The sequence below is a fragment of the Salvelinus fontinalis genome, chromosome 24 (assembly GCF_029448725.1).
Source record: "Salvelinus fontinalis isolate EN_2023a chromosome 24, ASM2944872v1, whole genome shotgun sequence".
Classification (NCBI taxonomy): Eukaryota; Metazoa; Chordata; class Actinopteri; order Salmoniformes; family Salmonidae; genus Salvelinus; species Salvelinus fontinalis.
In genome coordinates this window covers 36656539-36675617 of record NC_074688.1, presented here as the reverse complement: position 1 = coordinate 36675617, position 19079 = coordinate 36656539, and the positions used below count along the sequence as shown (strand labels likewise).

General features: G+C 45.5%; 2 protein-coding genes across 2 annotated transcripts in view; one reads left to right on the top strand and one right to left on the bottom strand.

The window, feature by feature from the left end:
* Window positions 1–242: 242 nt before the first annotated feature.
* vwa7 (von Willebrand factor A domain containing 7) lies at window positions 243–15268 on the bottom strand. Its single transcript, XM_055880618.1, has 17 exons — window positions 14819–15268; window positions 12122–12373; window positions 9814–10047; window positions 9532–9628; window positions 9320–9454; window positions 8901–9096; window positions 8142–8311; window positions 7445–7557; window positions 7120–7236; window positions 6824–7033; window positions 6381–6513; window positions 6123–6275; window positions 5924–6016; window positions 5510–5790; window positions 5110–5246; window positions 4719–4878; window positions 243–1436 (listed from the first exon to the last, which is right to left on the bottom strand). Exons 2-17 carry the CDS (start codon window positions 12365–12367, stop codon window positions 849–851), a joined length of 3063 nt encoding a protein of 1020 aa, XP_055736593.1. The 5' UTR covers window positions 12368–12373; window positions 14819–15268; the 3' UTR covers window positions 243–848.
* The window catches only part of LOC129822538 (von Willebrand factor A domain-containing protein 5A-like), a 38436-nt gene continuing 32316 nt past the window's right edge, over window positions 12960–19079 (top strand). Inside the window, exon 1 of the mRNA XM_055880842.1 lies at window positions 12960–13007. Coding sequence (XP_055736817.1) covers window positions 12960–13007 — 48 coding nt within the window. The remainder of the gene's footprint in view (window positions 13008–19079) is intronic.

Here is a 19079-nt window from a genome sequence, read left to right as displayed (position 1 = left end):
CGTGCCTGCTTCGCTGACTTGCCTCATATCGCCGCCTCTCAGCTTTAGCTGCTTCCAGTTCCTCTTTCGGACGGCGATATTCCCCAGCCTGCCTCCAGGGTCCTTTCCTGTCCAGGATTTCCTCCCAAGTCCATGAATCCTGAACCCTCTGCTCCTCCTTATCACGCTACTTGTTCCGCTTGTGGTAGGTAGTTCTGTAACGCTCGTCTGATGAAGAAGGAGTGGACTAAAGCGCAGCGTGGTACATGTTCATAATATTTTAATAAATTAGAACACTCGAACAAAAATAACAAAGAGACAAACGAACAGTTCTGTAAGGTAACTAAACTAAACAGAAAACAACTACCCACAAACCTAGGTGGGAAAAAGGCTACCTAAGTATGATTCTCAATCAGAGACAACGAAAGACAACTTCCTCTGATTGAGAACCACACCCGGCCAAACACAAAGAAATAGAAATCATAGAAATAAAGATACTAGAATGCCCACCCTTGTCACACCCTGGCCTAACCAAAATAGATAATAAAAGCCTCCCTATGGCCAGGGCGTGACAGTACCCCCCCCCCCCAAGGTGCGGACTCCGGCCGCAAAACCTGACTCTAAAAGGGAGAGGCCCTGGCCATAGAGAGGCTTTTATTCTCTATTTTGGTTAGGCCAGGGCGTGACACAATATCAATAAAGTACTATTTAAAAAATGACTTAATTCATCATTGTCTGCTTTCCAGTGAAGGGTTCAAGTGAGGAACTGAAGTCTAAAGTGTGCTTCTAGTGGCCCATAAAAACAGAAGCCTTTTGGTTACAAAACATCTTTAAGGTTATTTGACATAGAGAAATGATCCCACATCAACCTACAGTGGAACAGTCCAAATCAAACTCAACAATGAAAACAACAGGAAGCAACTTTGCAGCGGCATCTCTCCAGCCCTGTTTGACACTCCACTCCTCTCCCGTATACCCCTCTGCTGGCTGGAGGTCAGGTGGCAGCGCCTCACATTGCCGGCCCCGTCCCACACCAGGAGCTCCGCCTGGGGGGAGCAGCAGGGGGAGGTGTACCTCACCCACAGAGGCTTGGGCAATCCACCTGTCCACTGGGCCACGTTCAGAGGAGGGTTACCTTGTACCAGCCTGGGATCCAGTTCAGCATAGCTATTCTCCCCGTGTGCTGGGCTTGTCCTCTCCCTGTCTCTCTGGTTCTGGGGTTTGTGCTTGGGGGTGGGCTGGTTCTCCTCCAGGCTGTCCCCTGGGGGGTCTGTGGGGCTGTGGAGCAGGGTGAGAATGCCCTGACCCTGGGAGAGCTGGAGGGAAGCCAGGCCAGAGCGCCCCCTGTCTGTCACAGCCAGAGAGACAGTCCATCTGGCTCCTGTGCACTGAGTCGGGCCTGGGCAGGTGTGTTCTACTCGCATGATGGAACATGACGGGGGAGACATGTCAGGATCCTGGGGGAGAAGGGGACAGGATGTGATATCAGGGTTACCACATAGGAAATCATGACATAAAAAGGGGTGGGCAAGGTGATTAGTATGTGTATATTAAATAGACATTTCCCTATGTATTTTTAATGCTGGATTCCAGTGAGCCTCTGATCTCCAAAGCTGAGATTCAAAGGCCTTGTTTCTACAGTATGTATGTGTCACGTTCCTGACCTGTTTTCTGTTGTTTTGTATGTGTTTAGTTGGTCAGGGCGTGAGTTGGGGTGGGCATTCTATGTGTTGTGTTTCTATGTTGGGTTTAATGTGTTGCCTGATATGGTTCTCAATTAGAGGCAGGTGTTTGACGTTTCCTCTGATTGAGAACCATATTAAGGTAGGCTGGTTTCACTGTTTGTTTGTGGGTGGTTGTCTTCCGTGTCTGTATGTCTCCCACACGGGACTGTTTCGTTTTGTCGTTCGTGTATGTAGTCTGTTCCTGTTCGTGCGTTCTTCGTGTATATCTAAGTTCTCAAGTTCAGGTCTGTCTACGTTCGTTTTGTTATTTTGTAATCATTTCAAGTGTTCTTCGTGTTTCGTCTGTTTGTAAATAAATTCATTATGTATTCACAACCCGCTGCGCCTTGATCCGCTCAATCACCACAAGACGACTGTTACAGAACCACCCACCAACGAAGGATCAAGCAGCGGGTTAACGGGCAGCAGCGACAGCAGCAGGTGTACAAGGAGGAATGGACATGGGTGGAAACCCTAGACGGAGAAGGACCCTGGGCAGAACCAGAGGAGTGTCGCCGCCCCAAAGCGGAGCTGGAGGCAGCGAAAGCGGAGAGGCGGCGATATGAGGAGGCAGCACGGAAACAAGGCTGGAAGCCCGTGAGTCAAACCCAAACATTTCTTGGGGGGGGCTCTCGGGAGTGTAGTTGGGTCAGTCAGGAGACGTGAGCCAACTCCTCCTGCTTACCGTAAGGAGCCGGTGATGGCGGAATTGGAGGTGAGTGACGCAGAGACAGTGAAGGAGTTAATGGGGAAATTGGAGGAGAGAGTTATGAGGGATGTACTGGTTTGGTGCATGAGGCACGGCATCCGTCCGACTGAACGTGTTGGTGAGTTGATGTCACCGGGAACAGCTCTCCATACTCGTCCTGAGGTGCGCGCTAGCCGTCTGGTTAAGACAGTTTCTACACCACGTACCAAGCCTCCTGTGCGTCTCCAGAGTCCTGTGCGTCCTGTTACTGCTCCCCGCACTAGCCCTGAGATACGTGTCCCCAGCTCAGTACCACCAATGCTGGCACCACGCACCAAGCCTCCTGTGCGTCTCCAGAGCCCTGTTCCTCCTCCATGCACTCTCCCTGTGGTGCGTGTCTCCAGCCCAGTACCTCCAGTACCGGCACCACGCACCAAGCCTCCTGTGCGTCTCCAGAGTACTGTGCATCCTGTTGCTGCTCCCCGCACTAGCCTGAAGGTGCGTGTCCTTAGCCCGGTACCTCCAGTTCCGGCACCACGCACCAGGCCTACAGTGCGTCTCAACCGGCCAGAGTCTGCCGTCTGCCCAGCGGCACCTGAACTGCCCGTCTGCCCAACGCCGTCTGAACTGCCCGTCTGCCCAACGCCGCCTGAACTGCCCGTCTGCCCAACGGCGCCTGAACTGTCCATCTGCCAAGCGCCGCATGAACGGCCCGTCTGTACTGAGCCTTCAAAGCCGCCCGTCTGTACTGAGCCTGCAAAGCCGCCCGTCTGCCATGAGCCGCTAGAGCCGTCCGCCAGACAGGAGCCGCTAGAGCCGTCCGCCAGACAGGAGCCGCTAGAGCCGTCCGCCAGACAGGAGCCGCTAGAGCCGTCCGCCAGACAGGAGCCGCTAGAGCCGTCCGCCAGACAGGAGCCGCTAGAGCCGTCCGCCAGACAGGATCAGCCAGAGCCTTCCGCCAGACAGGATCGGCCAGAGCCTTCCGCCAGACAGATTCAGCCAGAGCCTTCCGCCAGACAGGATCAGCCAGAGCCTTCCGCCAAACAGGATCAGCCAGAGCCTTATGCCAAACAGGATCAGCCAGAGCCTTCCGCCAGACAGGATCAGCCAGAGCCTTCCGCCAGACAGGATCAGCCAGAGCCTTCCGCCAGACAGGATCAGCCAGAGCCTTCCGCCAGACAGGATCAGCCAGAGCCTTCCGCCAGACAGGATCAGCCAGAGCCGTCAGCCAGCCATGACCAGCCTGAGCTGCCCTCCAGTCATGAGCTGCCCTCCAGTCATGAGCTGCCCTCCAGTCATGAGCTGCCCTCCAGTCATGAGCTGCCCTCCAGTCATGAGCTGCCCTCCAGTCATGAGCTGCCTTCCAGTCATGAGCTGCCTTCCAGTCATGAGCTGCCCTACAGTCATGAGCTGCCCTACAGTCATGAGCTGCCATTCAGTCAGGAGCTGCCACCCAGTCAGGAGCTGCCACCCAGTCCGGAGCTGCCACCCAGTCCGGAGCTGCCAGTAGTCCAGAGTTGCCCCTCTGTCCTGAGCTACCTCTCTGTCCTGAGCTAGCTATCTGTCCTGAGCTACCTCTCTGTCCTGAGCTACCTCTCTGTCCTGAGTTATCTAGGGGGGACCGGTGTTAAGGTTCCTAGACCAGGGTCGGGGGCGAGGATCGCCACTCGGAGGACGCTAAGGAGGGGGACAAAGACAATGGTGGAGTGGTGTCCTCGTCCTGCGCCGGAGCCGCCACCCGCGGACAGATGCCCACCCAGACCCTCCCCTTGAGTTTTAGGGGTGCGCCTGGAGTTCGCACCTTGAGGGGGGGGTTCTGTCACGTTCCTGACCTGTTTTCTGTTGTTTTGTATGCGTTTAGTTGGTCAGGGCGTGAGTTGGGGTGGGCATTCTATGTGTTGTGTTTCTATGTTGGGTTTAATGTGTTGCCTGATATGGTTCTCAATTAGAGGCAGGTGTTTGACGTTTCCTCTGATTGAGAACCATATTAAGGTAGGCTGGTTTCACTGTTTGTTTGTGGGTTGTTGTCTTCCGTGTCTGTATGTCTCCCACACGGGACTGTTTCGTTTTGTCGTTCGTGTATGTAGTCTGTTCCTGTTCGTGCGTTCTTCGTGTATATGTAAGTTCTCAAGTTCAGGTCTGTCTACGTTCGTTTTGTTATTTTGTAATCATTTCAAGTGTTCTTCATGTTTCGTCTGTTTGTAAATAAATTCATTATGTATTCACAACCCGCTGCGCCTTGGTCCGCTCAATCACCACAAGAAGACCGTTACAGTATGTATTGTACTCATAGTAGAAGCTCGGTTGTCTCAGTGTATGGGTCTCACCGGAGGAACCACAGTCAGGTGCAACACTGCGTAGTTGGAGTCCAGGGAGTCCAGCACTCGCACTGTCAGGGTCATAGTGACAGCCCCTCCTGCCTCAGCCCCCTTAGGAGTTTGGAGCTCCACCTTCCCCCTCACTGACCCTCTCTCCCCCACAGAGAGCCTGAGAGAATAACATTTTAGAATGAGAAATAACATAGAGTAGGGAGCAGTAATGACTATCTGCTATACAGTATATATTTTTTTATTCATTGTTGTTTATTTTGCTTAACAAAAGCTTTGTGATTCTCTCTGTAATGCAAAGTGCTATAAAAGTGTAATAAATGATTCATTATTATAATAATTTGCCATTTTGTGACAGTTTGACATTGTTGGTCTGTTTTGCCCTGTCTACCTGTGTGGTCCTCTCTGAGAGAGATATCCCCGGTCATCGTCAGCGGTCAGGGTGAGGTTTCGGGCGGGGCCGTGGTTCTGAACATCAAAAAATACTGTCGTACTGTGGCCAGGAACCAGACGTGGGATTGACAGGACCTGAGGCAGGGAGGGAGGGAGGGAGGGAGGGAGGGAGGGAGGGAGGGAGAGAAGGTGCATAATGTCTTACTCTTTCTTCTATTGTGTTCATGGCTGTGTTGTGCTAGACTGTCTTGTTATTTGTAATGTTCTGCTTGACAACTGATTTTTGTGGTGTGTTCTGTTAAGCACAGTGCAGCATTGTGCTCGGCCTTATTGTCCATGATGTCCAGATGTTGGGCTGTACAGTATCAGTTGGCTGATAGTTGCTGTTGTTGTTCTACCTGTATCTTAATGTGTGTGTGCTGGATCATCTCTGTGGAGACGCGTTCCAGGCGGTTCCCTCGCCCGTCTCTGCCGGATAGACGGACACAGAACGGCACCCTGGGAACAGAGGCCATCCAGCCAACCAGCTCCTCTCCAGAGGACGCAGATGAAGAGGACGAGTTTAGCCACACTTTCTGGAGGCTCTCCCCATTGGCTCCCAGCAGGGTCACGTGACTGAAAGAGGCCTCCTCATTGGGCGATAGACCTGTGACAGCCAGCACTAGAAAGGTTGGGACACCTGAACGGACATGAAACACCAAATGGATGAATAGATGTGATCATGATTATTTAGTCATGAAGTGTATAGGCTAGACAAATGAAGGATAAATAAATAGATACTGTATTCTAGCCAAAAACCACACCCCCCTCACCTGCGATTGGACTCCCCTCCACTCTAGCCAGGCCTGGATGCGTTCCATTGGCCTCCACAGCAAAGTAATACAGGAAGTCCACATTGCTGTCAGCTTGGGAGACAGGTATTGCTCTGTTATCAGTTGGCCTACTAGAGTTTTGCTCATGATTACCCTGTGGGAACAGGTACTGTGTGTAGTGTAGTGACAGACGGGGTACCTATGGCATTAAAGGTGACATGACCATCAGCAATGGTGTTGAGGTGCCACTGGCCTGGCTCAATAGGGGACAGCAGGCTGATCCTGTACAGACCCTGAAACTGCTCACACTCTGCCAGGGGACCCTGCTGATTCAACAGAGACTGAGTACGATCTGGGAGGGGCGGAGGGAGACAATGAGAGAAGGAAGGTGTCATACAGAAAAGGCTGTCGTCCATGTGTGTATCTACACGTCAGTGTGTGTAATGTGTAGTCGTACCAGTTGGGCTGCTGAGGACACATTGTCTGAGGTCTCCAATGAGGTGAAGGGTCACGCACTTCACTGCATTGTCCACACTGAAGGAGTGGGATAAGTTGGAGTCACTATCACTCTCTGCATGTAGCAGAGTCACCTACAGAGGGAGACAGAAGGCTTTGGCGCGAGGGCAATGTTTCCCAAATGAGTATTGTAGTCTACAAAATCCCAGACCTAGGGCAACATGTGGGAGGCAACTCATCTAGGGATAATACCAATGACAGGTCTCCTGCCTGAAAAGAATAAGCAGAAAAGTACCATTCTATGAAACTATTTTATTTAGCATTGTATCATATAGTAATAAAACCTATTAATTTCAGACAAATAGTGGATCAGTATGGGCAGGTGCACCTCTGTAGATAATGATTGTACTCTACCACAGTGAGTATTTTGCCTTGTTGCAGTACCTTATCTGCAGCTGTGTTGTCCTCAACTATGGCAGAGACACGGTGGATGTCTGAGTTAGTGGTGAAGACAGTCAGTCCCCCGGAAACAGAGGACAAGGAGGAGTAGAGAGCGAAACGGTCAGGGGACAGAGTCTCCCTCCTCCTCCTCTTCCTCTTCTTCCCGCTGCCCTTCATCTTGTGACTGGGGTCTTCAGTCAGGAGGAAGGTCACCTGGTGGAGCCAGAAGGGATTGGATTGTTTATCTGGGATCCTTTGTTATAAATTATAATTTTGATCACACAAACAAAAAGTGTTACCTTGCATTGTTTCTCCAGTATAAGAGCCCTCACAGCATTGTAGAGGTGAGCATCTTTAGGGGAGGCATCAGTGAATACAAAAATCTCTGACAGGGGTGGGCTATGAGTGAGGGCAAGCTGTAACACACAGGTACATGAATGTACATAAGACTATCAACAAAGAGAGGGTAAAAAACTGCTAAAATATAAAAATGAAATCCTCTGAAAATTATGATTTGGCTGTTGCTATGTACAATTTATGTTCTGTTTACTGTATGTTATCCTATGCTGTTATTAAAAGATAATAATTTGATGTCAAATCAGCTGTAGCTACTCTCTGTGTTACCTGTATGGCAGAAAGACACATCTCAGGTTCATCTCCTCCACCCAAAGCCATCAGGTTCTCCATATAGCTCATGAACTCCTCCGGTTTCTCTGTCTCATACACCGGCCCCACCCCTGGAGCACAGAGAACACAGGGAACATACTCACTTCAGCACCGTACACACTGCGTCAGTTACACTGGTGGCACCGCAATATAATTATATATACAGTGCATTCGGAAAGTACTCAGACCCCTTGACTTTAAAAAAAAAATTACATTACAGCCTTATTCTAAAATGTATTTAAAAAAAAATCCTCATCAATCTACACACAATACACCATAATGATAAAGCGAAAACAGGTTTTAGTTTGTGCAAATGTATTAAAAATAAAAAAACTGAAATAACTTATTTACATAAGAATTCAGACCCTTTGCTATTAAACTCAAAATTGAGCTCAGGTGCATCCTGTTTCCATTGATCATCCTTGAGATGTTTCTACAACTTGATTGGAGTCCACCTGTGGTAAATTCAATTGATTGGACATGATTTGGAAAGGCACACACCTGTCTATATAAGGTCCCACAGTTGACAGTGCATGTCAGAGCAAAAACCAAGCCATGAGGTTGAAGGAATTGTTCTGTAGAGCTCAGAGACAGGATTGTGTTGAGGCACAGATCTGGGGAAGGGTAACAAAACATGCCCTCTCCCTCCCCTCACCTGGGTCATGGAAGGGCACCAGCAGGAAGGTGCCAGGCTGCTCGGGAGTGTTGGCACGGGCCTGGATGATAGAGTGGGCACGGAGGCGGGCTGCGGTGATCTCCTCAAACATGCTGCCTGTGGTGTCCATGACAAACACCAGCGCGGGAGGCTGCTTCACACTGAAGAGTCTGCCCTCAGGATAGTACAGCCAACAGAAGGAAACAGTCTGCCCTCAGGATAGTACAGCCAACAGAAGGAAACAGTCTGCCCTCAGAATAGTATAGCCAACAGAAGGAAACAGTCTGCCCTCAGGATAGAACAGCCAACAGAAGGAAACAGTCTGCAATCAGGAAAGTACAGACAACAGAAGGAAACAGTCTGCACTCAGGAAAGTACAGACAACAGAAGGAAACAGTCTGCCCTCAGGATAGTACAGCCAACAGAAGGAAACAGTCTGCCCTCAGGAAAGTACAGCCAACAGAAAGAAACAGTCTGCCCTCAGGATAGAACAGCCAACAGAAGGAAACAGCCTGCCCTCAGGATAGAACAGCCAACAGAAGGAAACAGTCTGCCCTCAAGATAGGAGAGCCAAGAACAGGAAACACACTGGCACGAGTAGTTACAACACATTATATGATAAGTTCTGTGTACCATGTTTACCATGTTTAGAATATCAGCACAAATGGATTGTCTATAGATCAAATTAAAATGTAATCATATGAAACTTTATTTAAAAAAGTGTATTTAACACCATAATGAAGGCTACATAGTCCCCACCTAAGGAAGCTGATGTTGCCCACACTGTCTCGGAGGTCTCTGAGCACAGTAATGGTTGCCGTGGTAGCGAGGCGGGCAGCCTCCACATGGAGGTAGTGATGGGGGGAGAAGATGGGGGAGGTGCTGTCCTTATTGATGCCACCCTTGGCCCCCTGGTGACGACTGCTGTCCAGTACACCCCCGTGACTACACTTCCCTGAAAAACACAGTATTTATAATGATTATTCATCAAAGATAAAGTTATTATAAAGTGTGACAGAGATTTTCTCAAATGGAAACCACACTCATGTTGAAGCTTGCAGACGTTTGAAGTATTTCATTTTTTTTTTTTTAAGATTACAAATAACCGAATAAATATATCTGGCTCAGATGTTAGTTCTTCAATCTACACAGGAATGAAAATAGCTAGGCCTCCGTACCTTGTGGTTTGGGTGGGTAGGTGCTGAAGTACCCGGTGGTGAGCAGTAGAGGGTACTGCTGACTTTGGGTCAGTCTGGGCAGGAGGTTGTCTCTGCAGGTAGCGCTGTGACACTCCATACAGGTAGGTGTGTCCTCTGGGGAGGACAGATAGACAAAGAGAACTATGAACACAGATCTCGTTAATTTAACCCAAGATGTGTTTTAACTGTACCTGTGGCTACAGGGAAGGCTGGCTGCCCAGGCTGCAGCAGGTGGAGGTATATTGAGTGCTGACCCATCTCCACCCAGTTACTATGGCTGTAGAAATCCTGTTCACAGAGACAGACAATCAGCGTCCTGCAGGTCAGACACTGGGGACCTCTCCTGTCATTCTCATGTAAAAGGCTCATTGCATATTCAAATTGCCACAACGCCAAATATTATTGGATGAGTGATATTTACATTTGACATGATGTGCTATCTTACAGAGTACCGTGTGTTTGGCCTATTGTACCTGCAATGAGTGTAGCAGCTGTCCCAGACTGTGTCTCGCCCCCTGGTACTCTTTGGCCTGTGCAGAGAGCAGGGTTTGGGCCCAGAACTGCCGTAGCATTGCCATAGATTCCTCCACTCGCTCCGAGTCAAAGTGGTAGACTGGGTCGGACCGTGTGGAGCTCAGGAAGTCCATGGCTGCATTGGAATGCACCACCTCCCCCACTGCATGCCAGAACCCCCGACCCAGACCTGCCTGTGAGACCGTCAACATCATCATTCTCATCATCCAGCAACTGAGTTTATTCATCATCATCATCGTCATTATGGATTCACAGCGTCATTATGGATTCCACTAATTCCACTCCAGCCATTACCACAAGGCCTTCCTCCCCAATTAAGGTGCCACCAACCTCCTGTGATATCTGACTAATGCAGCGTTCAAAACAACTATGAACTCAGAACTCGGAAATCTCCAACTTCTGACTTCAGTGTGTTCAAACTGGGAACTCAGAGAAAAAAAACGACCTCCGACTGGGAAAATTCGTCTTGAACTCGGAATTCAAAGTCTGCAAGTCGGGAACTCGGCCTCTTTCTGGAGCTCCGACTCCCCAACTTAAAATCACAGACTTCATGATATGACCTCGTTTTTTTCTGAATTCCCAGTTGTCTTGAACGTACCATAAAGTCATCATAACAGGGTGTCAGAAGTGCTTACACCTCGTCAAATATAAGATAGGAGTGATTATTTCAAAAACATTATTATGCACCTTGACGAAGTTTTGAGTGACCAAAAGTAGCTAACAGCTAACTGTTCTCTCATGTCTCTTCATTAGTTGAGCAGAGCCAGAGATAGTTTAAAGGAGATTGGAAACTTCCTTGGAATTGTATTAACGGCCATTGTGTACGTTTCCCATGCTACATCAATGGGCCGCGCGGTGCAATCTGGGCGATTCTGGGACAAGGAGCGCTCTCCTTCAAGGAGTGAATGGGAATCAATTGGGCACAAGCTCAAAAACCCAACATTAGCATGACTTTCATCAACAAGAAGCACAACATTACAAATCTTTTCCGAGAAGGGAGATAATTAATTTGCTATCTGTAATATTGTATTGTTTTGGAATCGTAACATTAAGTACTTTCGAGGAAAATAGGCACGTTTATTTCTTACTTGACTGTGTAAAACCTAGTAGTACTACTTATTTCTCTGAGAGTGAAGTGGATATATAGCATTTTGCAAAAAAAACATTGTTATTTGTCTCTCTGAAATGAAACCAGATGGCGTAAAGGAGCTTGCAAGGATTTGTAGTCTTGCATGATATCTACTTTGATGCTAATTAGCATTTTCGAATCTGAGTATTAATAAAAGTCACGTTGTCTGAGAGAGATTTACATGGTTATCAAAACATCACGCCAGGGTAAGCCTACACGAAACACAGACCTTATTTTAAGTGTTTCTCAAATCCGCTATGGGGAAAATTGTGGAAAAAAACGATTGGAATAATTTTCCTGTTTGACCGCTAGATTTTATGGGTATTATGACTCATAATGTGGTACTCTATTGAACAAGCCCATAACATGATTAGATAGTGAAAAACACCAATCTCTTTCATCATTTCTTTAAACAATAAAAGCTGATTTACCAACATTTCTTAAAATTGATATATAGGGTTTTGGAATTAAACTCTTCGACTCATTCTTTGCATATGTATCCCTAATGCTCCTAATGAACCATATGTCAGATTCTCTCCAGATTTTGTACATGAAGGAATATAGTTATTATATGATAGAGTGCTTGCTTTGTTATCCAACTGATGTTGTGTCCTTTCTGTCATCCTGTGAACCCTGTTCATTGCTGCTCACAGCAATGTATATTTTTTATTCTGTTTTGAGAAATCTATTTAATTGATTCTGTATTGTATGACCTTTATTTAACTAGGCAAGTCAGTTAAGAACAAATTCTTATTTTCAATGACGGCCTAGAAACAGTGGGTTAACTGCCTTGTGCAGGGGCAGAACGACAGATTTTTACCTTGTCAGCTCAGGGATTCGATCTTGCAACCTTCCGGTTACTAGTCCAACGCTCTAACCACTAGGCAGCCAAAGCAACATTTCCCAAAAGCAGCAATAACACAATAATACTGGTTGTGATACTGACAGCAGTCATCATTAGTATTATCATCATCATGTTGTGTCTATAGACATGTTTGTGTCTATAGACAGCCTTCCATGCATCCTCAATTACCTGGAGCTGGTCTAAACGCTCTTAAGGTGGAACACAGTACTGCAATGTGATTATGTGTGTGTTTACATACACACCACAGCCTCACCTGCTCCTGTGTGTGTCGGTGCTGGTGTGTGTTGGCCATGCTCAGTGTCTCCAGAGTGACGTTGAGGACACCCTGCTCGGTGATGAATTGGTGTGTGTAGGAGTCCAAGGACAGGGTTAACACACGGGACCAGAAGTTGGGGAGGAAGCCTCTGCAGCCTGGTAGAGTCAGTACCACACACAGCAGAACATACAGCTCCCTCATCCGAACCCCTGACCCACCATGACCCCTGCTCTGTGACATCATCACTTCCTGGGGAATAGGGTGGGGAGAAGAAGACATTACACCTGAAACATATCATTATTTACATTAGACTTTGGTCTTAGGTATGTTGGTACCGGTAGACTTGCAAGGTTTTTGATAATTGTATCTTTACACAAAATGCAAACCAGTGTGTTACGTGTGTTATGTGCCCGTGTGTGTTGTGTTAGTTGAGAGAACAGGAGGATGTGTGTCTTCAACCTTGTGGCCACATAAACAATTGTTTGTGGTGAGAGAGGTTTTCCAAATTGAGCAAAATAGGCCATGAACCCCTTTTGCATTTATCCACCATGTTTATGGGGCATTGATCAGTGAAGTCTCCTAAATACCCCACAACAAATGTCAAACCTCCAACTGAACAGTGTTCTGGAATCTCTGAAGCCTTCTAGCACATTCACTGTTGTGCATACTCACCACAGTGACTATCAGTTTCATGTCTCTAACCTCAACCACTTTTACTACTTGTCCTATCACGTGCCTTGTTTTCATCAATACCCAAAAACATATTTTATTCTATCTGTCTCTCTGCTTATCTTGCTAGTGTATGCTGTAGGAAATTGTTAAAATGTTTAGCACTATGAAGCTTAATTTAACTTTGAAGTACATGCTCACCAGAAATGACATGGTGAGAGTCACAATACACTGTACTGAAATAAGGATGCTTACCTGACATAGTATGTCTTGATGACTAGATGAACTGGATTGTGAGTGGTACCCATCACTGGGATGTTTCCTTGACTAATCTGATGTAGAACCCTAATTAAAGGGTGTGTTTGTAAATCGCCTCCAGTGAGTCAGAGTGCGCTCTGGGACATTTGTAAATTCAAAGCGTTGTCAGAGTGTTCAGAGCGCACACTGGCCGCTCTGGCTGAGGAGTAGGGTTGATCAGAGTGTTCAGAGCGCACACTGGCTGAGGAGTACGGTTGATCAGAGTGTTCAGATCTCACAATGGCAGTCAAGCACCCAAGCTTGCTAGCTACTTCCAGACACAAATGAGAGAACACCTCACTCTGACCATTTTACTCCCCATAGCAGAGCTAGTTAGGCTGTTTTCATGCCATCTAATGCATTAGTGACTGTAACTGTGCTGCTAGCAACAATTTAATTACGTTTTTTGGCAACCTTTACTGACACCTGTCATATTCAATGTGTGTTGTGCGTTTGTAAATGAATCAGTTATTCTGCACTCTGGCACACTCAAAGGAGAGTGCTCGGAAATTGGAATACATAGCCAAAATGAATTTACGAACACACCCAAAGTTAACTAATAATATGTATGATCATCGCCATAGTAATAAAGTGTTGTGTTAGTTGTGAGAACAGGAGGATGTGCATTTTTGATGACATATCTACAGTATTTCACTTTTAATGTGTATAGTATTGCTTACTAGGTGTTGTCCAATGAATTCTGTAACCACTCAATCTTCAAATCGGGGTTGGTTGGAAAAAGATGTTCAAAAGAGGACATTGTATTATCATATCTTTGACGAAGGCCATGCAGCCGAAACGTGTCTGAGTTTTGAAACTTTGTTTCCATTGAACATACAAATAAAGGCATTTTAATTAATTATATGAAGAGTGCCTTGGTCGTCCTTTATTTTTGAGGAGGATGTGTGTCTTGAACCTTGTGGCCACATAAACAATTTGTTTGTGGTGACAGAGATTTTCCAAGTAGAACAAAATAGGCCATGAACCCTTTTGCATTTATCCACCATGTTTATGGGGCATTGATCAGTGAAGTCTCCTAAATACCCCACAACAAATGTCAAACCTCCAACTGAACAGTGTTCTGGAATCTCTGAAGCCTTCTAGCACATTCTCTGTTGTCCATACTCACCACAGTGACTATCAGTTTCATGTCTCTAACCTCAACCACTTTTACTGCTTGTCCTATCACAAGCCTTGTTTTCATCAATCTAGAGCATTAGTGTCTGTAACTGTGCTGCTAGCAACAATTTAATTCAGTTTTTTTGCCAACCTTTACTGACACCTGTCATATTCAATGGGGGTTGCTTGTTAGTAAATCCATCAGTTATTCTGCGCTCTGGCACACTCAAAGGAGAATGCTCTGAAACCGGAGTAGCCTAAATGAATTCACCAACGCACCCAAAGTTAACTAATAATGTGTATGATCATTGCCATAGTAATAAAGAAAACAAAGTTGTACATACATGTATTATATAATATTGTGTTAGATAAACAATTTTAGTCCCATGTGCTGGCTTGTAACCATGGATTTCAGCTATAGAAATATGAACCTAAAATGATTTAAAAGAATACCATTGAATAGCATTGCATTTCATAAGCAGTTGTTACTTATAATTACTATAGTTACTATAATTTCTTGCTGTATATCAGATGAGGAAAGCCCTCATCTTCAACTTGATGATCTAATGTATTGCTGTACATATGTACGTCGCATAGTCATTTTTTCACCTTAATTCATGACCTGTCTTGGTTCTTGATCCTGTTCCTTCTACTTCCTGCTTGATAAGTGAGTTTGAAATATCTCCAGAGTTCAGACACTATTGGCGTACGTGTCAGACATGCTATGTGTCAACTGTCTGTAGAGGAAATCCACATGTGAGTTCTGCTGAGCCTTCAACCACAGTCTGTAATCAGAGAAAAGTTCTTCACACCATTATTATCACACCATTATTGAGTCTTCCAGTCCGTTGTCCTTGGGCCTTGTCTCAAGATGTCCTCTCTGGTATGAAAATACATAAATAAGTAATAGATGGGATGGGCGCCGCTGTTGCAGCTTGCATGAGAGTCTGGTTGACACTGAGTCTTTCTGAGGGGGTAAACGGAAGGCTGAAGGTATCCCCCCCCCATTAATGCACGGTGCATTGACTCTCCACAATAAGGCTGCATATATTACCAGCCATAGTGTTCAACTGAAGGCCCCCCTCCCCCTTCTCTCAATCCCTAACTCCCTCTCTTTTCTCCCAGGAAGAAAAGCATTGGGGCGGCCTCTATGATGAAAACACCCTCTCCACACCCTCTCCCTCCTAGTAGATCCTTTCTTATAACTTTATAAAGAAAGGGGGTCAGTTGCTAACCAACGAGAGACTCAGCATTGCACTTCAGCTCATTGGCCTGTTTGTTCTAAGAAGAGATGGGGCACAGAGAGGTTAGCTGTAACATATCCAGTACAGTGTTGGAAAAAGTACCCAATTGTCATACTTGTGTAAAAGTATAGACACCTAAATAGAAATTTACTCAAGTAGAAGGGAAAGTCACCCAGTAAAATATTACTTGAGTAAAAGTCTAAAAGGTGGTTTGGTTTTAGATATACTTAAGTATCAAAAGTAAATGTAATTGCTAAAATATACTTAAGTATCAAAATTAAAAGTATAAATCATTTAAAAGTCCTTATATTAAGCAGTTTTTTTATAGTCAGGGGTACACTCCAACACTCAAACATAATTTACAAACAATGCATTTATGTTTTCTTGATAAGTGCGTGAATTGGACTATGTTCCTGTCCTGCTAAGCATTCATCATGTAACAAGTACTTTTGGACGTCAGGAGAAAATGTATGGAATAAAAAGTACATTATTTTCTTTAGGAATGTAGTGAAGGAAAAGTAAAAGTTGTCAAAAATATAAATATTAAAGTAAAGTACAGATACCACAAAAAACTACTTAAGTAGTACTTTAAAGTATTTTTTACTTACACCACTGATCCAGTAAAGATAGTGAGTGGGGGCCTTCTGCTGCTTACCTGAATTGTATAGCTAGTATTCCATTCCAGCCATTCCCTTGCCGTGTGTCTCACTAGTAACTCAGCCCAGGCAGTTAATCATTTGATCCTGTTCAAGCAGCCAGGCGCCAGCTGACAGACTGGATATCCACAGACCAGTGGTGATTTTAGCATGTAAATCTTGGTGGCGCAAACACATTTTATGGCAAAGCCACGACACAACACTAAACAATACATTAATTGCACTATAACGGTGAAAAACCCTGCCCACAAGCTGTTAGGACCTACATAAAGCTGTCCCAACAGCAGAGTCCCAACACCTTACCACTGCTAGACCTGGCTATCAGCGGAGCTTATTCTTGCAGCGAAACAGTTCATTCAGGCTTATTTACTGCCTTTTAAAAACATAGCTGATATGGCTGACTTGCTTAAACAAATGTGGTTTCTACTGACATTTGAGATGTACAAACTATGGCATAAGGGGACAATCCGTAATTTTGATTAAGCTAGGACAGACATAGTCAATATTAATATTTGTTCAGCACTTTTGAAATGTACAGCTACAGAATTCAGAACATGGGCCGTTCTTACAGTGTTATCCCTGTACATCAAGTCAGAACCGTAGGATAAATAAAGGGGACATATAAGCAGACAATCAAAGCTCTTACAATATTCAACGATTACATTTCTCTAAAACAGGTTATAGGCTACATGTGCACCACCAAGTCAGAACAGTAGGCAAAATTATTAGGGTCAGGCACATGGGCTACTAACAGCTTACTACACAACATGCACTTAGTATTACTTTCTTAGCTACAGTATACATGGTCTCCCTGGCAGATTACATCATTTATGCAGCAACATACAAGACATTTTGGCTGCCGTTTTACGATCCCGTAACCAATTGTTCTATTGTGTATGTTTTTTCGCGTTATTTGTAACTTATTTAGTACATAATGTTTCTGCCACTGTGTCTTATGACCGAAAAGAGCTTCTAGATATCAGGACAGTGATTACTCACCCCATACTGGAGAAATACCTTTTTTTCAACGAGTCGGACGGGAAGGATTTACTTCAGATGCCTAACAAGGCCCTCATCAGCGTCCTTCACAGGAGAAAGAGACAGAGATATCGAAGACGAAGGTCCGGGTGCCTTGCAAGGATCCAACGCTGAGAGGGTAATCTACCTTTACCATCGGTCCTATTAGCCAACTTACAATCAATTGATAATAAAATAGACAAACTACAATCACGTATATCCTCCCAACGGGACATTAAAAACTGGAATACCTTATGTTTCACCAAGTCGTGGCTTGAACGAAGACATGAATAACATACAGCTGGCGGGTTTTAAGCTTTTTCGGCAGGATAGAACAGCGGCCTCTGGTAAGACAAGGGGTGGCGGTCTATGTATATTTGTAAACAGCAGCTGGTGCACAAAATCTAAGGAAGTCTTTAGGTTTTGCTCGCCTGAGGTAGAGTATCTCATGATAAGCTGTAGACCACAGCTTAGAGTTTTCATTTGTATTTTTTGTAGCTGTCTATATACCACCACAAACCGATGCTGGCACTAAGAACGCACTCAATGAGCTGTATACGGCCATAAGCAAACAGGGAAACACTCATCCAGAGGAAGCGCTCCTAGTGGCCTGGGACTTTAACGCAGGGAAACTCAAATCCGTTTTACTTCATTTCTACCAGCATGTTAAATGTGCAACCAGAGGGAAAAAAACTCTAGACCAGCTTTACTCCACACAGAGTACAAAGCTCTCCCTCGCCCTCCATTTGGCAAATCTGACGATAATTCTATCCTCCAGATTCCTGCCTACAAGCAAAAACTAAAGTAGGAAGCACCTGTGACTCGGTCAATAAGAAAGTGATCAGATGAAGCCGATGCTAAGTTACAGGACAGTTTTGCTAACACAGACTGGAATATGTTCCGGGATTCTCCCGATGGCATTGAGGAGTACACCACATCAGTCACTGGCTTCATCAATAAGTGCGTCGATGACGTCGTCCCCACAGTGACCGTACGTACATACCCCAACCAGAAGCCATGGATTACAGGCAACATCCACACTGAGTTAAAGGGTAGAGCTGCTACCCCTCAGGGGTGCGTGATTAGTCCCCTCCTGTACTCCCTGTTCACGCGTCAAGTCAAGGTCCAAAAGGCTTCTGAACAGCTTCTACCCCCCTTCTACCCCCAAGATTCCTGAACAGCTAATCAAAGGGCCACCCAGACCCCTCTTTTACGCTGCTGCTACTCTCTGTTTATAATCTATGCATAGTCACTTTAACTCTACCTAGATGTACATATTACCTCAATTACCTCAACTAACCGGTGCCTCCGCACATTCACTCTATACCGGTACCCCCTGTATATAGCCTCGCTATTGTTATTTTACTGCTGCTGTTTAATTACTTGCTACTTTTATTTTCAATTTTTTACTTATCTATTTTTTACTGAACACTTTTTTACTGAAAACGTCTGAAAGCATTGTTTGTTAAGGGCTTGTAAGTAAGCATTTTACTGTAAGGTCTACACCTGTTGTATTTGGCACATGTTAAATAAAGGTTAAATAAAAGCCAAATGTGACAAATAAAATTTTATTTGAGTATGGCATTCTCTGGATTTATGGCGCTTTCCAGACAACTGGGAAGAAACAAGGTTGAATCATGATGACTTCAGTGATCTTCAGGTCGTAGCTCTAGAAAGAGGCCCGAGTTCCCGGCTTACAATTCCAAGTTGGATGACCTTTCAAAATGAGTTTTGCCGGTCGTAGCTTGTTTTTTCCCGAGTTCCCAGTTGTATTGTACTCACTGAAGTCAGATTTCCCAGTTCTGAGTTAACAGTTGTTTTGAGCTTGGCAGAAATCATGCTGGATTGACAGCATGGCCAATGTTGAATGTTTATCATTTTAAGCTTGGAATAGAGTCCATTCAACCCAGAGTTAGGACCACACAACCACTCCACTGAATAGAAGGCTAGTGA

Bases quoted from the DNA above. Each gene is read 5' to 3' on its own strand.
- vwa7 (XM_055880618.1), bottom strand. From the start codon at position 12,367: ATGATGTCACAGAGCAGGGGTCATGGTGGGTCAGGGGTTCGGATGAGG. The intron at 6,276-6,380 runs GTACGACTACAC...CGCCCCTCCCAG, and splicing joins TGTCCTCAGCAGCCCAACTG to ATCGTACTCAGTCTCTGTTG. The intron at 5,791-5,923 runs GTGAGGGGGGTG...ATGTCCGTTCAG, and splicing joins GGAGGGGAGTCCAATCGCAG to GTGTCCCAACCTTTCTAGTG.